The sequence below is a fragment of the Papio anubis genome, chromosome 2 (genome assembly GCF_008728515.1).
Source record: "Papio anubis isolate 15944 chromosome 2, Panubis1.0, whole genome shotgun sequence".
NCBI classification, from domain to species: Eukaryota; Metazoa; Chordata; class Mammalia; order Primates; family Cercopithecidae; genus Papio; species Papio anubis.
Genome location: NC_044977.1, coordinates 93,842,785 through 93,864,559, shown reverse-complemented (window position 1 = coordinate 93,864,559; position 21,775 = coordinate 93,842,785). Strand labels below are relative to the sequence as shown.

The following is a 21,775-nucleotide window of genomic DNA, read 5'->3' as shown; positions in this document are numbered from 1 at the left end:
AATACGTGCAAACCATAAATCTGATAAGGGGTTAATATCCAAAATATATAAGGAACTCAGAAAACTCCACAGTTTAAAAAATAACCCAATTTTAAAACTCGGCAAAACCAGGTGCAGTGACTCATGCCTGTAATCCCAGTACTTTGGGAGGCTGAGGCAGGGGGATCGCTTGAGGATAGGAGTTGGGAGACAAGCCTGGGCAACATAGGAAGATCCCATCTCTATTTTAATAATAATAATAATAATAATAATAATAATAATACAATTAAAAATAGTCAAACTCATAGAGGCAGAAAGTACAATGGCAATTCCCAGGAGTCAAGGGTGGGGGAAGTATTAGTTAAAAGACCTGAGCAGATGTTTCCACATGACCAATAAGGAAATGAAAAGGTGTTAAGCATCACTACTCATCAGGAAGATGCAAGTCAAAACCACAATGAGCTATTACTCCATACCTGTTAGGCTGGCTATTATCAAAAGAACAAGAGATAACAGGTGTTGGCAAGGGAGCTGAGGAAAAGGCACCCTAGGACACTGTTGGTGGGAATGTAAATTGGTACAGTCATATGAAAATGAGTATGGAAGTTCCTCAAAATATTAAAGCTAGAACTACCATATGATTTAACAATCCTAATACTAAATATGTGTCAGAAAGAAATGAAATCAGTACCTTAAAGAGATATTTACAGTCCCATGTTCACCCCAGCATTATTTACAACAGTCAAAATATAAAAACAACCTAAGTGTACATCAATGGATAAATGGATAAAGAAAATGTATTATTCACACACTCACACAAACATACACACGTATACACATTTTCATATTACATATATTTATACATTATGTATGTATATTTTATAGGCCCATATATACATTGAAATACACACAGACTCATATGCAATGGAATATTATTCAGTCAAAAAAAAGATGGAAATCCATGGCCAAGCATGGTAGCTAACACTGTAATTCCAGCACTTTGGGAAGATTGCTTGAGCCCAGGAGTTCGAACCCAGCCTGGGCAACATGATGAAACCCCATCTCTACAAAAAATTTCAAAATTAGCTGGGGGTGGTGGTGCATGCCTGTGATCCCAGCTACTTGGGAGACTGAGGTGGGAGGATCGCTTGAGCCCAGGAGGATGAGGCTGCCATGAGCTTGTGATCACATCACTGCACTCCGGCCTGGGTGACAGAGTACTATCTTATCCAAAAAAAAAAAAAAAAAAGGAAATACTGTCCTTTGTGACAACATGGATAAACCTGGAAGACATTATACTGTGAAATAAGCCAGGCACAGAAAGACAAATATTGCATAATCTCACTTACATGTGGAATCTAAAAAAGTCAAACTCAAAGAGGCAGAAAGTACAATGAATTGCCATGGGTGGAGGGTGCCCCAGATAAATGAGAAGATGTTGGTTAAAATTTCAGTTCTAAGATTTATAAGCTCTGTAGATCTAACGTACAGCATGGGGACTATAGTTAATAATACTCTATTGTTCACTTAAAATTTACTAAGAGAGTTGTCACTACACACATACCCAAAATGGTAATTATGTGTATAGATATGTTAATTAATTTGATTGTGGCATTCATTTTACAATTTATATGTATATCAAATCATTAGGTTGTACACCTTGGATATATACAATTTTTTTTGTCAGTTATCTCTCAATAAAGCTGAGAGCAAAAAGAAAAAAAAGAAAAGAAAAGAAACACAAGGGACTCAGAACAACCAAAATGATTTTGAAAAAGAATAACAAAATTGGAGGCCTCACTGTTTTTGAGACTTCATATCCAGAATACATAATACATAATAACTATTAGAAGTCAAAAATAAGTCGTTTGCTGCTTAGAAATGTCTTCTCTGAGATTGCTGTTTCATCACTCTTACATTCAGCCTTCCACAAAGCTAAAGGCCATGGACACAATGCAGCCAAGTTCTTGGCTACTGTGTAACCAGGGTGGCCTTTACTCAAGTTTCCAGTAAACTATTCTACATTTCCATCAAAGAACTCATCAGAATGGCTTTTACTGGTCATATTTCTATCAGCATTCTGGTCATGACACTTAACCAATATCTAGAAAGTTCCCAACTTTCCTTAGTCTCATTTCCCATTTACTGGACCCTCACCAAAATCACCCTTAATACTCCATTCATGGGAATACAGGCTTTTTCTAGCCTGTTCCTCCGAATTCTTCCAGCTACAACCCATTACCCAGTTTCAAAGCTACTTTCACATTTTCAGATATCTGTATAGTAACACTCCAGTCTCAGTACTAATTTCCTGTCTTAATCCATTTTCTGTTGCTATGACAAAATATCTGAGACTGGGTAATGTATAAAGGAAAGAGGTTTATTTAGCTTCCAATTCTGGAGGCTAGAAGGTCCAAGATTGGGCAGCCCCATCTGGACAGCCTCTGTGAGGGCCTCATGTGAATCATAATATGGTGGAGAAGCAGGAGTGTGCAAAGAAGGCAAAACATGAGAGGCAACCTCGCTTTATAACAACCTACTCTCATGGGAGCTAATCCATTCCCAAGAGAACTAACACAGTGTTAGGAGAAACACATCAATCCATCTTAATGACCTAATCACCTCTTAAAGGAACCACCTCCCAACACTGCCATATTGGGCAGCCTCAACCAAGCCTCAACATGAGTTTCGGTGAGAACAAATCATATTTTAGCCATAGCTCTATTAAATAAATTTAATAAAAAAGTAATAAACTTCCAAAATAGCATCAGGCCCAGATGGGTTAATAAGATAATTTTACCAAATACTTAAGGGAGAAATTATACCAACTGTAATTGGTATAATCTCTCCTGGAAAATAGAAACAGACGGAATACTCCCTAACTCATTCTGTGAGGCCAGCATTACCCTAATATCCAAACCAAAGACATTATAAGAAAGGAAAACTACAGACCAATATCTCTCATGAACATAGATGCAAAAATAATCAACAGATATTAGCAAATATAATATAATAATGTGGACAAAGATTATATACCATGACTAAGTGAGATTTATCCCAGATATGAAAAATCAGAAAATCAGTTAATGTAATCCATCACATTGACAGGCTAAAGAAGAAAAATCTCATAGTTATGTCACTAGATGTAGGAAACTCATTTGACAAAATCCAATATTCATTTATGATTTTAAAAGTCTCTCAGAAAGCGGGAAATAGAAGAGATCTTATTCAACTTGATAAGGAACATCTATTTTTTAAAAGACCTACAGCAAACATCATATTCAATGGTGACAAACTAGATGCTTTCCCACTAAGATCAAAAATAAGCCAAAGAGGTCCACTCTTAGCATTCCTATTAAACATCCCTCTGGGAGTCCCGGTAAATGCAATAAGAAAAGAAATGACATGGAAAATACACAAATTGGGAAGGAAGAAATAAAACTGTCTTTGTTCACAGATGTCATGAATATCTGTAATGAAAATCCCAAAATATCAACAAAACAGCTCCTGGAAGTAGTAAGTGACTATAACAAGGTTGCAGGCTACAAGGCTAATAAACAAAAGTCATACTTGTGTCTCTTTGGGCCTGAAAAAAGACCCAAAAAATTTTTAAAAAGAATTTTTTTAAAAGCCAATTTCTTTCTCTTATACCAGCCATAAACAATTGGAATTGGATTTTTTTTTTTTTTTTTTTTGAGATGGAGTCTCACTCTTGTTGCCCAGGCTGGAGTGCAATGGCGCAATCTTGGCTCACTGCAACCTCTGCCTCCTGGGTTCAAGTGATTCTCCTGCCTCAGGAGACGGGGTTTCACCATGTTGGCCCAGCTGGTCTCAAACTCCTGACCTCGGGCAATCTGCCCACCTCGGCCTCCCAAAGTGCTGGGATTACAGGTGTGAGCCACTGTGCCCAGCCAAAATTTGAAATTGAAAATGTAATGCCATTTACATTAGCACCCTTCAAAAATCAAATACTTAAGTATAAATCTAACACAATATCTACAAGATGCATATAAGGAAAACTACAAAACTTTGATGAAAGAAATACATGTTAAAAACAAAGATCTAAAAACAGAGAGAGATGCTCCATGTACATGTATGAATTGTACATTGTCAAGAAGTCAGTTCTTCCCAACGTGACCTATAGATTTGATGCAATTCCGACCAAAATCCTAGCAAGTTATTTTGTAGTGGCAAACTGATTCTAAAATTTATATGGAGAGTCACAAGACCCAGAATGTCCAACACGATATTGAAGGAGATCAAAGTCAGGATCAATACCACTCAACTTCAAAACTTACTACAAAGCTACATTAATCAAGACAGTGTGATGCTGGTGAATGGATAGACAAATAGATCAATAGAGCAGAATAGTAAGCCCAGAAGTAGACCCATACAAATAATATAATCAACAGATTTTTAACAAAGGAACAAAGGCAATTCAAGTAAGAAAGGATAGTCTTTTCAATAAATAGTGCTGGAACAACTGCATATCCACGTGCCAACACAAGGAGAATATGGGGGAGGACAGAATTCAGTCACAGACCTTGCATCTTTCACAAAAATTAACTCAAAATGTATCATAGATACAAAATTATAAAACTCGTAGAAGATAACATAGGAAAAAATCTAGGGACCTTTAGTTTGACAGTGCTTTTTAGATACACCAAAAGCAAGACCCCATGAAAGAAAAAAAATATGGTAAGCTGGATCTCATTAAAATGAAAAATGTTTGCTCTGCAGAAGACCTTGTTGAGAGAATGAAAAGACAAGAAGCCACAGACTTGAAAAAAATATTTGCAAAGCACATATCTGATAAAGGACTGGCATCCAAAAATACAAAGAACTCTTAAAACTCAACAATAAGAAAACAATTAGATTTACGATTTTCAAATAGATTTCAAAACAGGCAAAAGATCTGAACACACACCTCACCAAGGAAAATGCATAGATAGAAAATAAATATATGAAAAGATACTCCATATCATATATCATCAGAGAAATGCAAATTAAAACAATAATGAGATACCACTATACACCTATTAGAATGGCTAAAATCCAAAATACAACACCAAATACTGTCAAAGATGTAGAACAGCAGGAAGCTTCATTTATTAATGGTGTGAACACAAACTGGTATAACCACTTTGGAAGACAGTTTGGCAGTTTCTTATAAAACTAAACATATTTTGCCATATGATCTGGCAATTGCACTCAGTCTTTTTAATCAGATGAGTTGGAAGCTTATGTCCAAACAAAAACCTACAAATGTTTATAGCATTTTTATTAATAATTGACAAAACTTGGAAGCAACCAAGATATACTTCAATAGGTAAATAAGTAAGCAAACTGTAGGATAGCCATACAATGGAATATTATTCAGCAATTTTAAAAAGAGCTATCAAGCCATGGAAAGACATGGAGGAACTTTAAATGCACATTGCTAAGTTAAAGATACCAATCTGAAAAGGCTACATACTGCATGATTCCTACCATATGACATTCTGGAAAGGGCAAAACTATGAAGACAATAAAAAAGATCAGTTGTTGTCAGGATTCGGGGAGTGGGGAAGAGGGAAGGTGAGATGGTTAGGGAAGAGGGTATTTTTAAGGCAGTGAAACTACACAACATGATACTCTAATTGTGGATACATTTTATTATACATATATCTGAAGTTATAGAATATACCACACAAAGAGCAAACTCTAAGAGCTTAGTCAACAATATGTCAATATTCACTCATCAATTGTAACAAATGTACCACACTAATGCAAGATGTTAATAAAAGGGGAAAGTGGATGGGGAGATTAAAAGAATATATGTGAACCATGTACTTTCACTCATTTTTTTCTGAAAAACTAAAACTGCCCAAATATAGAGGCTGCTAATTTTTAAAAGATAGAAATGAAAAACAGGTCAGTAGTTTCCAGGGGTTGGTGGCTATGTGTGGTTGACTATGAAAAAGGATGGCATAGGGAAATTTTTAGAGTGATAACACTATGCTACATGGTGGAGAGTGTTTGATACACAGGCTCTACATGTAGAACTGTACATCCACAAGGAACAAATTTGAAAGTGGGAACATTTTAAAATTCAACCAAGAAGTCAGGAGGTCCTGGTCTGAAATACAGACTGTGATGAAATAATCTAACTATATTAAGAATGTTAACATAATCTTATGGAAGAGGATGTGGGAAAAGGTAACTGACTTAAGTAACTTAGGAAAAATGGTATGTGACTAGAATCTCTACAGAGTTAACACTAGTTTGTAAAGTTTTTCTCACAGAGGTGCAGGTTACAATTCTGAAACTGCTTTACATGTACAGTGGAGTAGAAAAAATGAATACTGTCATATAGCACAGAGCAACCATTTGGTCAAGGATGGACCATATATGTGACAGTGATCCCATAAAATTATAATAGAGCTGAAAAATTCCTATTGCCTAGTGATGTCACAGCCATTATAACATCATAGCACAATGCATAACTCACCCGTTCATGTTAATGCTGGTGCAAGCAAAACTACTGCGCTGCCAGCTTCAGCAGACGTAAACGTTCCTGCCTGCCAGCTCTGAGAGCAGCAGGTCTCCCAGCACAGCTCTTGAGCTCTGTTAATGGACAGACTGCCTCCTCAAGTGGGTCCCTGACCCCCATGCCTCCTGACTGGGAGTCACCTCCCAGCAGGGGTCAACAGACACCTCATACAGGAGAGCTCTGGCTGGCCTCTGGTGGCTGACCCTCTGGGATGAAGCTTCCAGAGGAAAAAGCAGACAACAATCTTTGCTGTTCTGCAGTCTCCGCTGGTGATACCTGGCAAACAGGGTCTAGAGTGGACTTCCAGCAAACTCCAGCAGACCAGCAGAAGAGAGGCCTGACTGTTAGAAGGCAAACTAACAAACAGAAAGCAATAGCATCAACATCAACAAAAAGGATGCCCACTCAAAAACCCTATCCAAAGGTCACCAACATCAAAGACCAACGGTAGATAAATCCACGAAGATGAGGAAAAACCAACACAAAAAGGCTGAAAGTTCCAAAAACCACAATGCCTCTTCTCCTCCAAAGGATCACAACTCCTCACCAGCAAGGGAACAAAACTGGATGGAGAATGAGTTTGACAAATTGACAGAAGTAGGCTTCAGAAGGTGGGTAATAACAAACTCCTCCAAGCTAAAGGAGCATGTTCCAACCCAATGCAAGGAAGCTAAGAACCTTGAGAAAAGGTTACAGGAACTGCTAACTAGAATAACCAGTTCAGAGAAGAACATAAATCACCTGATGGAGCTGAAAAACACTGCATGAGAACTTCGTGAAGCATACACAAGTTTCAATAGCTGAATCAATCAAGCAGAAGAAAGGATATCAGAGATTGAAGATCAGCTTAATGAAATAAAGTGTGAAGACAAGCTTAGAGAGAAAAGAATGAAAAGGAACGAACAAAGCCTCCAAGAAAAACGGGACTATGTAAAAAGACCAAACCTACATTTGATTGGTGTACTTGAAAGTGACGGGGAGAATGGAACCACTTGGAAAACACACTTTAGGATATTATCAAGGAGAATTTCCCCAACCTAGCAAGACAGGCCAACATTCAAATTCAGGAAATACAGACAACACCACAAAGACACTCCTTGAGAAGAGGAACCCCAAGACACATGATCTTCAGATTCACCAAGGTTGAAATGAAGGAAAAAATCTTAAGGGCAGCCAGAGAGAAAGGTCAGGTTACCCACAAAGGGAAGTCCATCAAACTAACAGTGGATCTCTCGGCAGAAACCCTACAAGCCAGAAGAGAGTCGGGGCCAATGTTCAACATTCTTAAAGAAAATAATTTTCAACCCAGAATTTCATATCCAGCCAAACTAAGCTTCATAAGCTAAGGAGAAATAAAATCCTTCACAGACAAGCAAATGCTGAGGGATTTTGTCACCACCAGGCCTGCCTTACAAGAGCTCCTGAAGGAAGCACTAAATATACAAAGGAAAAACCAGTACCAGCCACTGCAAAAACATGCCAAAATGTAAAGACTATCAACATTATGAAGAAACTGCATCAACTAATGGGCAAAATAACCAGCTGGCATCATAATGACAGGATCAAATTCATACATAACCAATATTAATCTTAAATGTAAATGGACTAAATGCCCCAATTAAAAGACACAGACTGGCAAATTGGATAAAGAATCAAGACCCATTGGTGTGCTGTATTCAGGAGACCTATCTCATGTGCAAAGACACACATAGGCTCAAAATAAAGGGATGGAAGAATATTTACCAGGAAAATAGAAAGCAAAATAAAGCAAGGGTTGCAATCCTAGTCCCTGATAAAACAGACTTTAAACCAACAAAGATCAAAAAAGACAAAGAAGGGCATTACATAATGGTAAAGGGATCAATGCAACAAGAAGAGCTAACTATCCTAAATATGTATGCACCCAATACAGGAGCACCCAGATTCATAAAGCAAGTTCTTAGAGACCTACAAAGAGACTTAGACTCCCACACAATAATAGTGGGAGACTTTAACACCCCACTGTCAATATTAGACAGATTAATGAGACAGAAAATTAACGAGGATATTGAGGACTTGAACTCAGCTCTGGACCAAGCAGACATAATAGACATCTACAGAACTCTCCACCCCAAATCAACAAAATATACATTCTTCTCAGCACCAGATAGCACTTATTCTAAAATTGACCATATAATTGGAAGTAAGACACTCCTCAGCAAATGCAAAAGAATGGAAATCATAACAGTCTCTCAGACCACAGTGCAATCAAATTAGAACTTAGGATTAAGAAACTCACTCAAACTACACAACCACATGGAAACTGAACAACCTGCTCCTGAATGACTACTAGGTACATAACGAAATTAAGGCAGAAATAAATAAGTTCTTTAAAACCAATGAGAACAAAGACACAATGTACCAGAATGTCTGGGACACAGCTAAAGCAGTGTTTAGAGGGAAATTCAAAGCACTAAAATGCGCACATGAGAAAGCGGGGAAAGATCTAAAATCAACACTCTTACATCACAATTAAAAGAACTAGAGAAGCAAGAGCAAACAAATTCAAAAGCTAGCAGAAGACAAGAAACAACTAAGATCAGAGCAGAACTGAAGGAGATAGAGACATGAAAAATTCTTCAAAAACTCAATGAATCCAGGAGCTGGTTTTTTGAAAAGATTAACAGAATAGATAGACCACTAGCCAGACTAATAAAGAAGAAAGTAGAGAAGAATCAAATACACACAATAAAAAATAATAAATGGATTATCACCACTGATTCCACATAAACACCTCTACGCAAATAAACTAGAAAATCTAGAAGAAATGGATAAATTCCTGGACACACACACCTTCCCAAGACTAAACCAGGAAGAGGTCAAATCCCTGAATAGACCAATAACAAGTTCTGAAATTGAGGCAGTAATTAATAGCCCACCAACTAAAAAAAGCCCAGGACCAGATGGATTCACAGTTGAATTCTACCACATGTACAAAGAGGAGCTGGTACCATTCTTTCTGAAACTATTCCAAACAATAGAAAAAGAAGGACTCCACCCTAACTCATTTTATGAGGCCAGCATCATCCTGATACCAAAACCTGGCAGAGACACAACAAAAAAGAAAATTTCAGGCCAATATCACTGATGAACGTCGATGTGAAAATCCTAAATAAAATACTGGCAAACCAAATCCAGCAGCACAATAAAATATTATCCACCACAATCAAGTTGGCTTCATCCCTGGGATGCAAGGCTGGTTCAACATATGCAAATCAATAAACGTAATCCATCACATAAGCAGAACCAATGACAAAAACCACATAATTATCTCAATAGATGTAGAAAAGGCCTTCGATAAAATTCAACATCCCTTCATGCTAAAAACATTCAATAAACTAGGTATTATGGAACATATCTCAAAATAATAAAAGCTATTTATGACAAACCAACAGTCAATATCATACTGAATGGGCAAAAGCTAGAAGCATTCCCTTTGAAAACTGGCATAAGACAAGGATGCCTTCTCTCACCACTCCTATTCAACATGGTATTGGAAGTTTTTGCCAGGGCAATCAGGCAAGAGAAAGAAATAAAGTGCATTCAAGTAGGAAGAGAGGAAGTCAAATTGTCTCTGTTTGCAGGTGACATGATTGTATATTTAGAAAACCCCATCATCTCAGCCCCAAAACTCCTTAACCTGATAAGCAACTTCAGCAAAATCTCTGGATACAAAATTAATGTGCAAAAATCACAAGCATTCCTATACACCAATAATAGACAAACAGAAAGCCAAATCATGAGTGAACTCCCATTCACAACTGCTACAGAGAAAATAAAATACCTAGGAATGCAACTTACAAGGGATGTGAAGGACCTCTTCAAAGAGGACTGCAAACCACTGCTCAAGGAAATCAGAGAGGACACAAACAAATGGAAAAACATTCCATGCTCATAGATAGGAAGAATCAATATAACAAAAATGGCCATACTGCCCAAAGTAATTTATAGATTCGATGCTATTCCCATCAAGCTACCATGAATTTCTTCACAGAATTAGAAAAAACTACTTTAAATTTCATATGGAGCCGAAAAAGAGCCCATATAGCCAAGACAATCCGAAGCAAAAAGAACAAAGCTGGAGGCATCACACCACCTGACTTCAAATAATACTACAAGGCTACAGTAACCAAAACAGCATGGTACTGGTACCAAAACAGATATATAGACCAATGGAACAGAACAGAGGCCTCAGAAATAATGCCACACATCTACAACCATCTGATCTTTGACAAACCTGACACAAACAAGCAATGGAGAAAGGATTCCCTATTTAACAAATGGTGTTGGGAAAACTGGCTAGCCATATGCAAAAAACTGAAACTGCACCGCTTGCTTACACTTTATACAACAATTAACTCAAGATGGATTAAAAACTTAAACGTAAGACCTAAAACCATAAAAACTCTAGGAGAAAACCTAGGCAATACCATTCAAGACATAGGCATGGACAAAGATTTCATGATTAAAACATCAAAAGCAATTGTAACAAAAGCCAAAATTGACAAATGGGATCTAATTAAACTAAAGAGCTTCTGCACAGCAAAAGAAACTATCATCAGAGTGAACAGGCAACCTACAGAATGAGAGAAAATGTTTGCAATCTACCCATCTGACAAAGGGCTAATATCCAGAATCTACAAGGAACTTAAACAAATTTACAAGAAAAAAAAACAAACAATCCCATCAAAAAGTGGGCAAAGGATATGAACAGACACTTTTCAAAAGAAGACATTTATGCAGCCAACAAACATATTTTAAAAGCTCATCATCACAGGTCATTAGAGAAATAGAAATCAAAACCACAATGGGATACCATCTCACATCAGTTAGAATGGTGATCATTAAAAAGTCAGGAAACAACAGATGCTAGAGAGGATGTGGTGAATTAGGAACACTTTTACACTGTTGGTGGGAGTGCAAATTAGTTCAACTATTGTGGAAGACATTGAGGCAATTCCTCAAGGATCTAGAACCAGAAATACCGTTTGACCCAGCAATCCCATTACTGGGTATATACCCCAAGGATTGTAAATCATTCTACTGTAAAGACACATGCACACATATGTTTATTGCAGCACTGTTCACAATAGCAAAGACTTGGAACCAACCCAAATGCCCATCAATGATATACTGGATAAAGAAAATGTGGCCCATATACACCATGGAATACCATGCAGCCATAAAAAATGATGAGTTCATGTCCTTTGCAGGGACATAGATGAAACTGGAAACCATCATTCTCAGGAAACTAACGCAGCAACAGAAAACCAAACACTGCATGTTCTCACTCATAAGTGAGAGCTGAACAATGAGGACATATGGGCACAGGGAGGAGAACATCACACACCAGGGCCTGTCGGGGAGTTGGGAGCAAGGGGAGGGATAACATTAGGACAAGTACCTAATCTAGATGACTAGTTGATGGGTGCAGCAAAACGCCATGGCACATGTATACCTATAGAAACCTGCATGTTCTGCACATGTATCCCAGAATTTAAAGTATAATAAAAAATTTAAAAAACACTACTGCACTGCCAGTCATTATAAATATAGTTCATACAGGCCAGGTGCAGTGGCTTACACCTGTAATCCCAGCACTTTGGGAGGCCGAGGCAGGCAGATCACGAGGTCAGGAGATCGAGACCATCCTAGCTAACGTGGTGAAACCCCGTCTCTACTAAAAATACAAAATCTCAGCCGGGCGGGTGCCTGTAGTCCCAGCTACTTGGGAGGCTGAGGCAGGAGAATGGTGTGAACCTGGGAGGTGGAGCTTGCAGTGAGCCGAGATCGCGCCACTGCACTCCAGCCTGGGCAACAGAGCAAGACTCCGTCTCTCTCTCTCTCTCTATAGATAGATAGATAGATAGATAGATAGATAGATAGATAGATAGATAGATAGACAGACAGACAGATAGATAGATATTATATATATTATATATATTATATATTATATATATAAATATATATATATTTCATACAATTGTGTATCTTACTTAATACTTGATATTGATAATAAACAATGATGTTACTGCTCTATGTATTTACAATACTATACTTTTAATCATTATTTTAGAGCTTACTCCTACTTATTTTTTTTAAGTTAACTGTAAAACAGTTTCAGTTAGATCCTTCAGGAGGTATCTAGAAGAAGGCATTGTCATCGTAGGTGATGGTTCCATGCCTGTTATTGCCCCAGTGGAACAAAATGTGGAGGGAGAAGACAGTGATATTGATGATCTTGACCCTGCGTAGACCTAGGCTAATATGTGTGTTTGTGTCTTAGTTTTTAACAACAACAACAACAAAGCTTAAAAACTAATAAAGAAATTAGCCAGGTGTGGTGGCTCACGCCTGTAGTCCAACACTTTGGGAGGCTGAGGCGGGTGGTTTACGTAAGCCCACGAGTTTGAGACCAGCCTGGGCAACATGGCTAAAACCCGTCTCTACAAAAAAATACAAAAAAGTTAGCTAGGCACAGTGGCAGCACCTGTGTGGTCCCAGGTAATTGAGAGGCTGAGGTGGGAAGATCGCTTGAGCCTGGGAGGTGGAGGCTGCAGTGAGCCGAGATGGCACCATGGCACTCCAGCCTGAGTGACAGAGTAAGACCCTGTCCAAAAAAGATAAAAAAGAAAAATAAATTTAAAGTAAATGAATAATTTTTAAAATAGAAAAAAGTTTATAGAATAATGATGTAAAGAAAGAAAATATTTTTGTATAGCTGTACAATGGGTTTGTGTTTTAAGCTAAGTGTTATTACAAAAGAATCAAGTTTTTTAAAATTTAAAAGTGTACAAAGTTAAAAAGTTACAGTAAGCTTGCCAGGTGCAATGGCTCATGCCTGTAATCCCAACACTTTGGGAGGCCGAGATGGGTGGATCACCTAAGGTCAGAAGTTCGAGACCAGCCCGGCCAACATGGTGAAACTGCGTCTCTACTAAAATTAGAAAAATTAGCCAGCCGTGATGGCAGGTGCCTGTAATCCCAGCTACTTAAGGGCTGGGGTAGGGGAATCGCTTGAACTCAGGAAGCAGTAGTTGCAGTGAGCCGAGATCGCGCCATTGCACTCCAGCCTAGACGACAGAGCAAGACCCTGTCTCAAAAAAAAAAGGTACAGTAAGCTACGGTTAATTTATTACTGAAGAAAATATTTTTATATATTTAGTATAGCCTAAATGTACAGTGTTTACAAAGTCTACAAGAGTGTACAGTAATGTCCTCAGCCTTCACATTCACCCACCACTGACTCACCCATAGCAACTTCCAGTCCTGCAAGCTCCATTCATGGTAAGTGCCCTATATAGGTTTTGCATTTTTTATCTTTTATACCATATTTTACTGTACCTTTTCTATATTTAGATAAGTTTAAATATACAAATACTTACCATTGTGTTATAATTGCCTACAGTATTCAGTACAGTAATATGCTGCACAGATTTGCAGCCTAGGAGCCATAGGTTACACCAGATAGCCTAGGTATGTAGTAGGTTTGTGAAAGTACACTATGATGCTTATACAATGACGAAATTGCCTAACGATGCATTCCTCAGAATGTACCCGCATCATTAAGCAGCACATGACTGTATATAGGTAAATACAGAAATGATAATATGTATGTGTGTATACTTGGGTTAGTATATATATCCTAGCTCTGTCTGCTGAAAGGTCTAATTTCCCCACTCACTTCGGTGTTGGCAAGACTTAGTAACTTGCTTCCAAACAATTGGATATTGAAAGAGTTTTTATATATATAAATGTAACTTTAAAGTACAGAAACCTAGCAAAGATAATCTTAACCAAAGATGAAAGTTAAGATCACCAGTGATGCCATGTTGATAGCATGTAACCTCCTGATATGATGTGACAAGGAGGGTACTTCATCTCTGTGGTATTTTCCCCCAAAACCCATAACTCCAGGCTAATCATAACGAAAACATTAGGACAGTGGACATCCAAGACTCCAAGATGGTGTCAGTTCTACCAGTTTAGGAAAAGAACTGTACTCATGGATGTCAAAATAGAGGGATGACACGCTGGATACTGATGTGAGATTTCATCCCTAAAGGCACTGTTGGGGCATTTCAACACAGCCACCACTGGTATTACAAGTATGTCAAAGTGAAGAAAGGGAGCACTCTCAGGGTTTCTACGCTGTTGGCAGCTTACATGTTTTTCAACTACTGCCTTTCTTACAAGGAGCTCAAACTTGAAAGGTTACACAACTGATTCAAGGTTTGTGAAAACACACAAGTGGAAGTACCAAGCCCCTTTTAAACAGCAAAATAACCAACAACAAGCACAAAAAATGTTTTATTAAAAGTGACAGTTAAGAGATGACAAAAAAGACGCTTGTTTACAGTAAGAGAGATGAAAGCAGACAAAATAGCACATTGTACAGCCTCAGGTAGGAACTTAGGCATCAGAAAACTCAAATTTTTCCACTGCCCTGTGTATGTCCACAAATCACTCTGAGTCCTGATTTGGGGTTAAAATAAATTTCAGCAAGTAGGTGAATTTGCAAGTCTGAATGCTTGAATAATGAGAATTGACCGTAATACAATGTGTTGTTTTAGGCCACTGAGTATGGGGTGATTGTTACACAGCAATAGAATCCCAAAACACACCAAAGACATTTTTTGCCAGGCAGGGTGGCTTAGATTGGGTTCCCAGAACAGACTCTGAGAGAATTCTGTCCAATGGTTTGTTGAGGAGTGCTCATAGGAGAACTGCTCACAGAAGGCCGTTGCAACTAACATCTCAGCTGATCCTACAAGAGGCCTTTCCAAGTTGTCCCAAATAGAGGGAAGAAGGCTGGGCCTTTATATCTCTGCATAGCAATTATTTGCTATGGGATATCCCTGTGAAGAGACTTAATCCTGAGGGAATCAGTTCCCTGTGACTGACTGCCCATTTTGTGAGGGGTGCAGCTGTGAATCAGTATCTTCAGAAGCTGAGGGATGGCTGTGATTTCTCTGCAATGGGATCTAGCAGGTACACCACATGTCAGAACACAGGGTGCCTCTTCTGATTGGTTCTGAGTCCTGTTGACATGATAGCTTCCTTGCTATCTAGTATGACAAGAAATTTCAGGCTTATTTTATGCTTTTCCTGTTTCATACCTGTAAATTTTTCAAGCCATTTCTCCAAGAAGCCCTGGTTTCTTTTGGTGGCAAATGGTATTTCCTTTTTTGTTGTTGTTGTTGTTCTTTTTTTGGCGGGGGGCGGGGGATGGAGTTTTGTTCTTGTGGCCCAGGCTGGAGTGCAATGGAGCAGTCTTGGCTCACTGCAACCTCCACCTCCCAGGTTCAAGAGATTCTCTTGCCTCGGCCTCCCAAGTAGCTGGAATTACAGGCACCCGCCACCATGCCTGGCTAATTTTTTTGTATTTTTAGTAGAGACGGGGTTTCACAATGTTGGCCAGGCTGGTTTCGAACTCCTGACCTCAGGTGATCCACCAACCTCGGCCTCCCAAAGTGCTGGGATTACAGGCATGAACCACCATGGCCAGCTGGCAAATGGTATTTCAAGACCACTAAAAATGCTTATTGCGCTCTATGTCACTTGCCCCTTATGACTAGAAACCCATAGGGATTTTTGTTGTTTGTTTTTACTTCCTTTTTGTTCAAGTCTCACATTTTTAGTAAAACTGAGTGCCTGCCAGTCAACAACTCCTCTCCCTGTGTCATCTATCTCTTTCAGGTTCTACCCAGCCACCAAGCTCCTTACCTAGGAGTCCTTGTAATGACCACCTCTGTCCCCCACCTGCCATCTACATCTTATCTGTGGATGAAGGCCAGTGCCTGATTCATAAAAGATAATGCATAAGTATTTGTTGGAAAGAGTAAAATCAACTAATGTTTACTTGGCACTTGATGTTTTGTTCCCTGGGGGGCCATGCCCATCTTTTCTGGTAGCCTGAGGCTATTCCTCAGTAGCCAAGATGCTTGAATGGAATTTCTATTCTCCTGTAACAAGAAACATGCTCTAATATTGGCAGACCAAAGGGCACCCCATCCGGAACCATAAACTTCCTGGAGCCTGGGACTTTCCCCACTGCAGGGGCTATAACCCTGGCCTACCCAGTTGTGTTTTTCCCCATGATGAAGGCAACCTGGAAAGCAAAAGGGGGACAAAGCAATGAAGTGAAAGGGCAGTGAGAGAAAAGAGTAAGGCAATAGAGAATATATGAGCACCTAATTATGTATTCATTCACTCACTCACTCACCAAATAGTTCCTAAACTCCTGCTCTGTTCCAAGCCTGGAGCTGGAGGATGGAAGATAAGGAAAGATTAGACAGAGTCCCACGGCCATGAAGAACAACATGTCAACCAGTGGAAACAGAGAAATTAACAGGCACAGAGACTGCAGAGTCCAGGGAGCCCAGAAGAAGGCACATTACATTACACAGCCCAGCAGAGTCCACAGGAGTGGTTTGTGGAAAGCGGTAATGCTTATATTGGGGCTGAACTGATGAGGAAGAAGAAAGAAGGAAATGAGAAGCCATACTGGCATTCCCAGCAGATGGAACATGGAAAAGGGTCAGTCTGTTCTGAAAGAAAGATGCAAGTAACAGAAATAGGTGGCAAGTCCTGGGCATCCAACTCTTCTTCACGGGCATTTCTGTAGGTCATGACCTAGAACTTGCTGGGTTTAGCTGTAACCAGGTAGAGTTTGAAAAGCAGAGTGTTTTCACCCACTGAGCCCCAGCTCCCTCAGGCAGCAGGTTCTCTCTCTCTCTCTCTCTCTCGCCCTCTCTCTCTCCCTCCCACACTTGTTATAGGGCAGCAAGGAGAAGCAGGAAGATGTCTGAGTGTGCCACACCTCAGTCTCTGTCCCTCTTGATGCTCCTGATGCAGGGTTTGTTAAACTCAAGTGCCACATTCCCAGCTACAGAGATGCCGATGGCAAAAAAAAAAAAAAAAAACCAGCAGAACCCACTGGGTAAAGCCACCTGTCAGACTTAATGAGCGCAGACAACTCCTCATCCCTGGCTCTGCCAGAGTTTAATAAAAACCATGAATATCTTCCTAATAAATGGGAAGCCAATTCTTTATAGAGTATGTTACATACAACCTCACACCCCAGTGAGCAGAGCTTCAGAAACACAGGAGACTCTCCAAACATTTATTTAGTTGATTTCTGAAAACTCCACACTCCGTAACAGACCCAACACAACTTGCAGTGTCCCTGAAAGTGGCCACTAGGGCACTGAGGAAAGAGATGCAAGAATGGGTTGCCCCAAGAGAGCTGGTGTGGCAGAGGCTGTCCACTCGCAGATGGATCCACACTGGGCTGCAGGGGATCTTCTCCCAGCCCCAGACAGTGGAGCCAGAGTGGAAGTCCCAGGCCTCACATTTCTGCAGGGACCTGGTAACGCCTCCTTCACTCTCTGAGCAATCACCCAGCTGGCTGGTTTCTCAAAGTCTCAGGTGGGAGCCCTGACACCAGAACCACAGTGAACGCTTGCTTCACCATTGATGATGTCTCTTCTTTGATAGATGTTCCCCCAGATATTGATGAGTCACCGTGGCCCACCTGGCAGGGCGGGTGGCCCTCTAGCTGCAATCAGTTCACTCCCTTCTTCCCACCAGCCAGAGCACAGCCCTGGTGCAGGCATGGCTGAGGCAGGTGACCAGAGCACAAGGCAGGGGTACTTTCCAAGGCCCCAGTCTCCCTGCCATGCTCTATTGTATGGATCTCCAGAGGGCCCGTGGATTCCAACTGGGATTTGTGGAAAAGGCATTCAGAAGGAGTGGGAGGTTGGTCAGAGGAGATACCTAAGTGTGAGACTCAGAAACAGGGAAAGTAGAATGGGATCCAATCACGGGGTCACCAGGATGCCCAGGGGCATCATCAGACACAGGACTAGGATGAGGGAGTCTGCTGAATTCAGACAGGAAGCTTGTCTCAAGTGATCAATAATCCATTTCTTGTAGAAACTAACTTCTGTGTAAACTCCAGGGTATCCTTTGCGACCGCAGCCAACACCCCAGCTCACAATCCCCACCTGGAACCATGTGCCATTTAATTCACAGACCAGGGGCCCCCCAGAATCTCCCTGGAAAAAGAAAGATAGTCACTGTAGGAAAGAAATAGCATCCACATCAGAGCAGGCTAATGGCACTGCAATGGGCTGCAGAGCTAGGCACTCAGGGGGCTTCCCCAGGAACCCCTAAGACCCTCCCTAGCCTTGGGTATCTGTCAATATGAGATCTGAGAATTGACAATTTCCAATAAACCAGAATCATGTGCCTACTAAAAAGGTATGTTTCAAAAAACAGAATATACATAATGGAATCGTGCCTACTCTGAGACAATAATGAGTCAGGTGCTTACCTGAGTACACTGCCTGCCACACAGAAGGGGCTCAAGACATGGAGCATGTATTGTTGGTGGGACCTGCCTGATTCACCCCTCCTCCCACTCCAGGCTGTGTCAGCTGCTCTCTCCTGAAGGATCAGGTAGGCTGTCCAGGAGAGCCTTGGTGGCTTGTCCTCATGTCCCATTACCATGAATAAGGGTAACGGAGAGGCTAGGAGATAACCCAGGCCCTACTGGCTGGGGATGAGGAAGCTTTGAGGAGACAACTACAGTGCTGAGGTAGCAAGAGGCCCATGAACTGACCTGACAGGAATCCTTCCCTTGGTCATTATAGCCACAGACGGTCCCCTTCTTGACCATTTCATTCCTAATTCTCATCTTTTCCTTGAATACCTTATTACATTTCTCATGAAGCATAATGCTTAGTTCAGCCTCCTGAAGCTCAGTTACTATCTTTTTTGATGAATCTGCAGAGAGACAATTTACAACTGAGTGGGTCTGCATAAGTGGGACAGGACAGGAGAACCCCTTACCCACTCTGGGTCTCAATACCGTGTGTTCACACACAGACACCCTCTTAGGCATTGGATATTGTCCCATTTGACAAAGGAAGATATGAGGCCCAATGTTGACATGGGGAGACAAGGACATAAGATCCAAACAAAAACAGGGGAAATAAGAACAGACGGGAAAGGGAAGGCAAGGCATTACCACCCTGAGAAACCAAAACCAAGCATCTGTCACTCTGAATAGTAGTACTAATAGTGACACAGTATCCTGTACATCAGTAAAGCATCTATACTTTCTAGAGCAGGATCACAGACTGTCAGACAGGTAATGGCCCGAAGGTACCAAATCCAGCCTCTCCCCAAGGGTAGGAGGCCCTACACCTCACTGACAGGTCTCTGGCCTCTTCTCATACACAGGAAGCTCCTTATCTACCAAGGTAGGTACTTCCTGGGAGGGACACCTTAAAAGGGCAGACAGCTAGCTCATCACCCCCAGAGTTAAAATCCACCCGAGAGAGAACCCACCATGCCTGGCACCCAAATCCCCAGGTCCTGACAAACCAGAAGAATTTCATAGACCCGTTGTTAAAATTATTCCCTGGCAGCATCTACTGCACCCTCCTCCCTGACTTACTAAAAAAAAACTGCCTCCCTGTCCCTCCCTTTAGCTTGTAGATCAACCCCAGGGCACCAAGCAACATTTTCCCTGGTCTGGGTCTGCTGTAGTCTTGCTTCATAGTCTCACCTGTTTCATTCACTTTGCCCCATCCTGTCACCCAGCACTTCGTATCAGCTTGTACCATGAAAGCCTGTTCAGGGAGGCACACAGGCTGGATGTGCGTGGAGTAATTCACAGGGAAGTCAAGCAGAGCAAGGGCAATGTCATTTTCAATTATTCCAGAAGACGTAAAATATCGGTGGCTAACGATGTCACGAACTGGGACTACAAGTGCTGTTTTGGAGCGATGATGCACATTTGTGTCTCCCAGCTTCACTCTGTATTCCAGATGACTGCAGGAAGATCCTCCAGGGTCTACACTCTGCTTCCACACCTTCCAGGTGCTTCCCGCCTGGTACCATCTTCCTATGCCAGCCAGCAGCTACCTCCCTCTCTCCAAACCACATCCCTCCAGGACCCCTGACCACTTTAGCCGGTGGTCTCCAGATCAGCTGCGGCAGCAGCAGCACCTAGAAACTTGTTAGAAATGCTAATCATCAGGTCTCACCCAGACTGGATAAAAACTATGGGGCTGTCACCCCCTTTTACAGATGAGGAAGAGGAGGTTGAGGAAGGGGGACAGACTGGCTCCAGTTCCCGCAGCCTGATCAGGGCCCAAGCTCTGAGCCCCAAACACTCACCCAGAGATGCAGTGGGCGGCAGTAAGCACCCAGCGCCTGGCAATAAGGGAGCCTCCGCAGATGTGTCTGTTGCTGGTCTGCAGGCTCACCTGCCAGGGCCACTTCCTATCTGGGCTCCGCAATCCTCCAATTATCCTTGCAAACCGCTTGCCGCAGGCTGGGGCAGGTCAATGAAAGGAAGGGACTAAAAGTAACGCTGCTGTAGCACCTTCACCATGAGCCTCAGAACCCTCAAAGCAAGGCCTGCATCCCCTGAGGCTCTTCGGAAAATGGCTGTATCCTCCCAGGTCTCAGGGAGCCGCTCTGCCCCTGGACAGATCGTGTCCCCTGAGCCCCTCCTCCTCTAGGCAGGTCCCCTCCCCCTCAAACCAGGCCAGTTCTCTGCGGCTGGGCATGGCCCAGAAGCGTCACCTGACGTTTAATGCTACTGTCCCGTTGGTCCATGTTGATGATAGTGTGTGGGATTGCCAGAGCCTAGTAAGAATCAGACTCACCTGAGGGAAATAACACGGGAGCGGGGGTCACTGTCTTCCGTCTGGACTGACCGGCCGCTTGGGATCCTGGAGCCCCTACAGGTGGCGGCTCCCATCCGCTCGCTCCGGGGTCCTGGCCGCCTGGCCCTGAGGGGAGAGCGGAGGGGAAGAACAGTGCTACGCCTCCCTGCGCACCCGCCCTGCCCGCCCGGGCCTCGTCGAGCCATGGCTGAAGAAGCAAGAGCCAGGCCAGGAGCCCGAGGGAGCTGCCGCCCTGGGACGCCATGGATACTGCCGGCAACCTCAGCCTCCGTGGTGGCGCCGCCTCGCAGCGGTTTCCACGCCTGCCATGCGTTCTGGCTGGAGCCTGGAGCGCCCGCGAGGGACGAGGGGGAGGGGCCGGGACACCGGACCGTCCGAGGGGCGGGGCCTAGGCGGGGTCGCGCCGTGCAGTCCTGACTCAGATCTGAGTCCTCTCTTCGCAGCTCTCCGTGGACTCAGGTCCCTCCACCTCATGTGGCGCCTCCCTGGCATTCAGTGTCTCCTGGCCTAGGTCCCTGGC

General features: G+C 41.9%; 1 protein-coding gene across 3 annotated transcripts in view; it reads right to left on the bottom strand.

Annotated features, from left to right (window-relative positions):
- LOC101002304 (serine protease 44) overlaps positions 1-21,505 on the bottom strand; it is a 41,771-nt gene extending 20,266 nt beyond the window's left edge. For 2 of the 3 annotated variants that reach the window (XM_009200944.4, XM_009200945.4), the window contains exon 1: positions 19,176-19,258. Coding sequence is in view for 1 of the 3 variants with exons in the window: in XM_003894523.4 (XP_003894572.1) it covers positions 18,373-18,609; positions 19,176-19,339; positions 20,127-20,392; positions 20,741-20,897; positions 21,235-21,499 (1,089 nt within the window). In the remaining 2 variants the exon portion in view is untranslated. Of the gene's footprint in view, positions 1-17,659; positions 18,610-19,175; positions 19,340-20,126; positions 20,393-20,740; positions 20,898-21,234 lie in introns of those variants that run through there. The other variant, XM_003894523.4, reaches the window with a different exon arrangement.
- Positions 21,506-21,775: the final 270 nt, after the last annotated feature.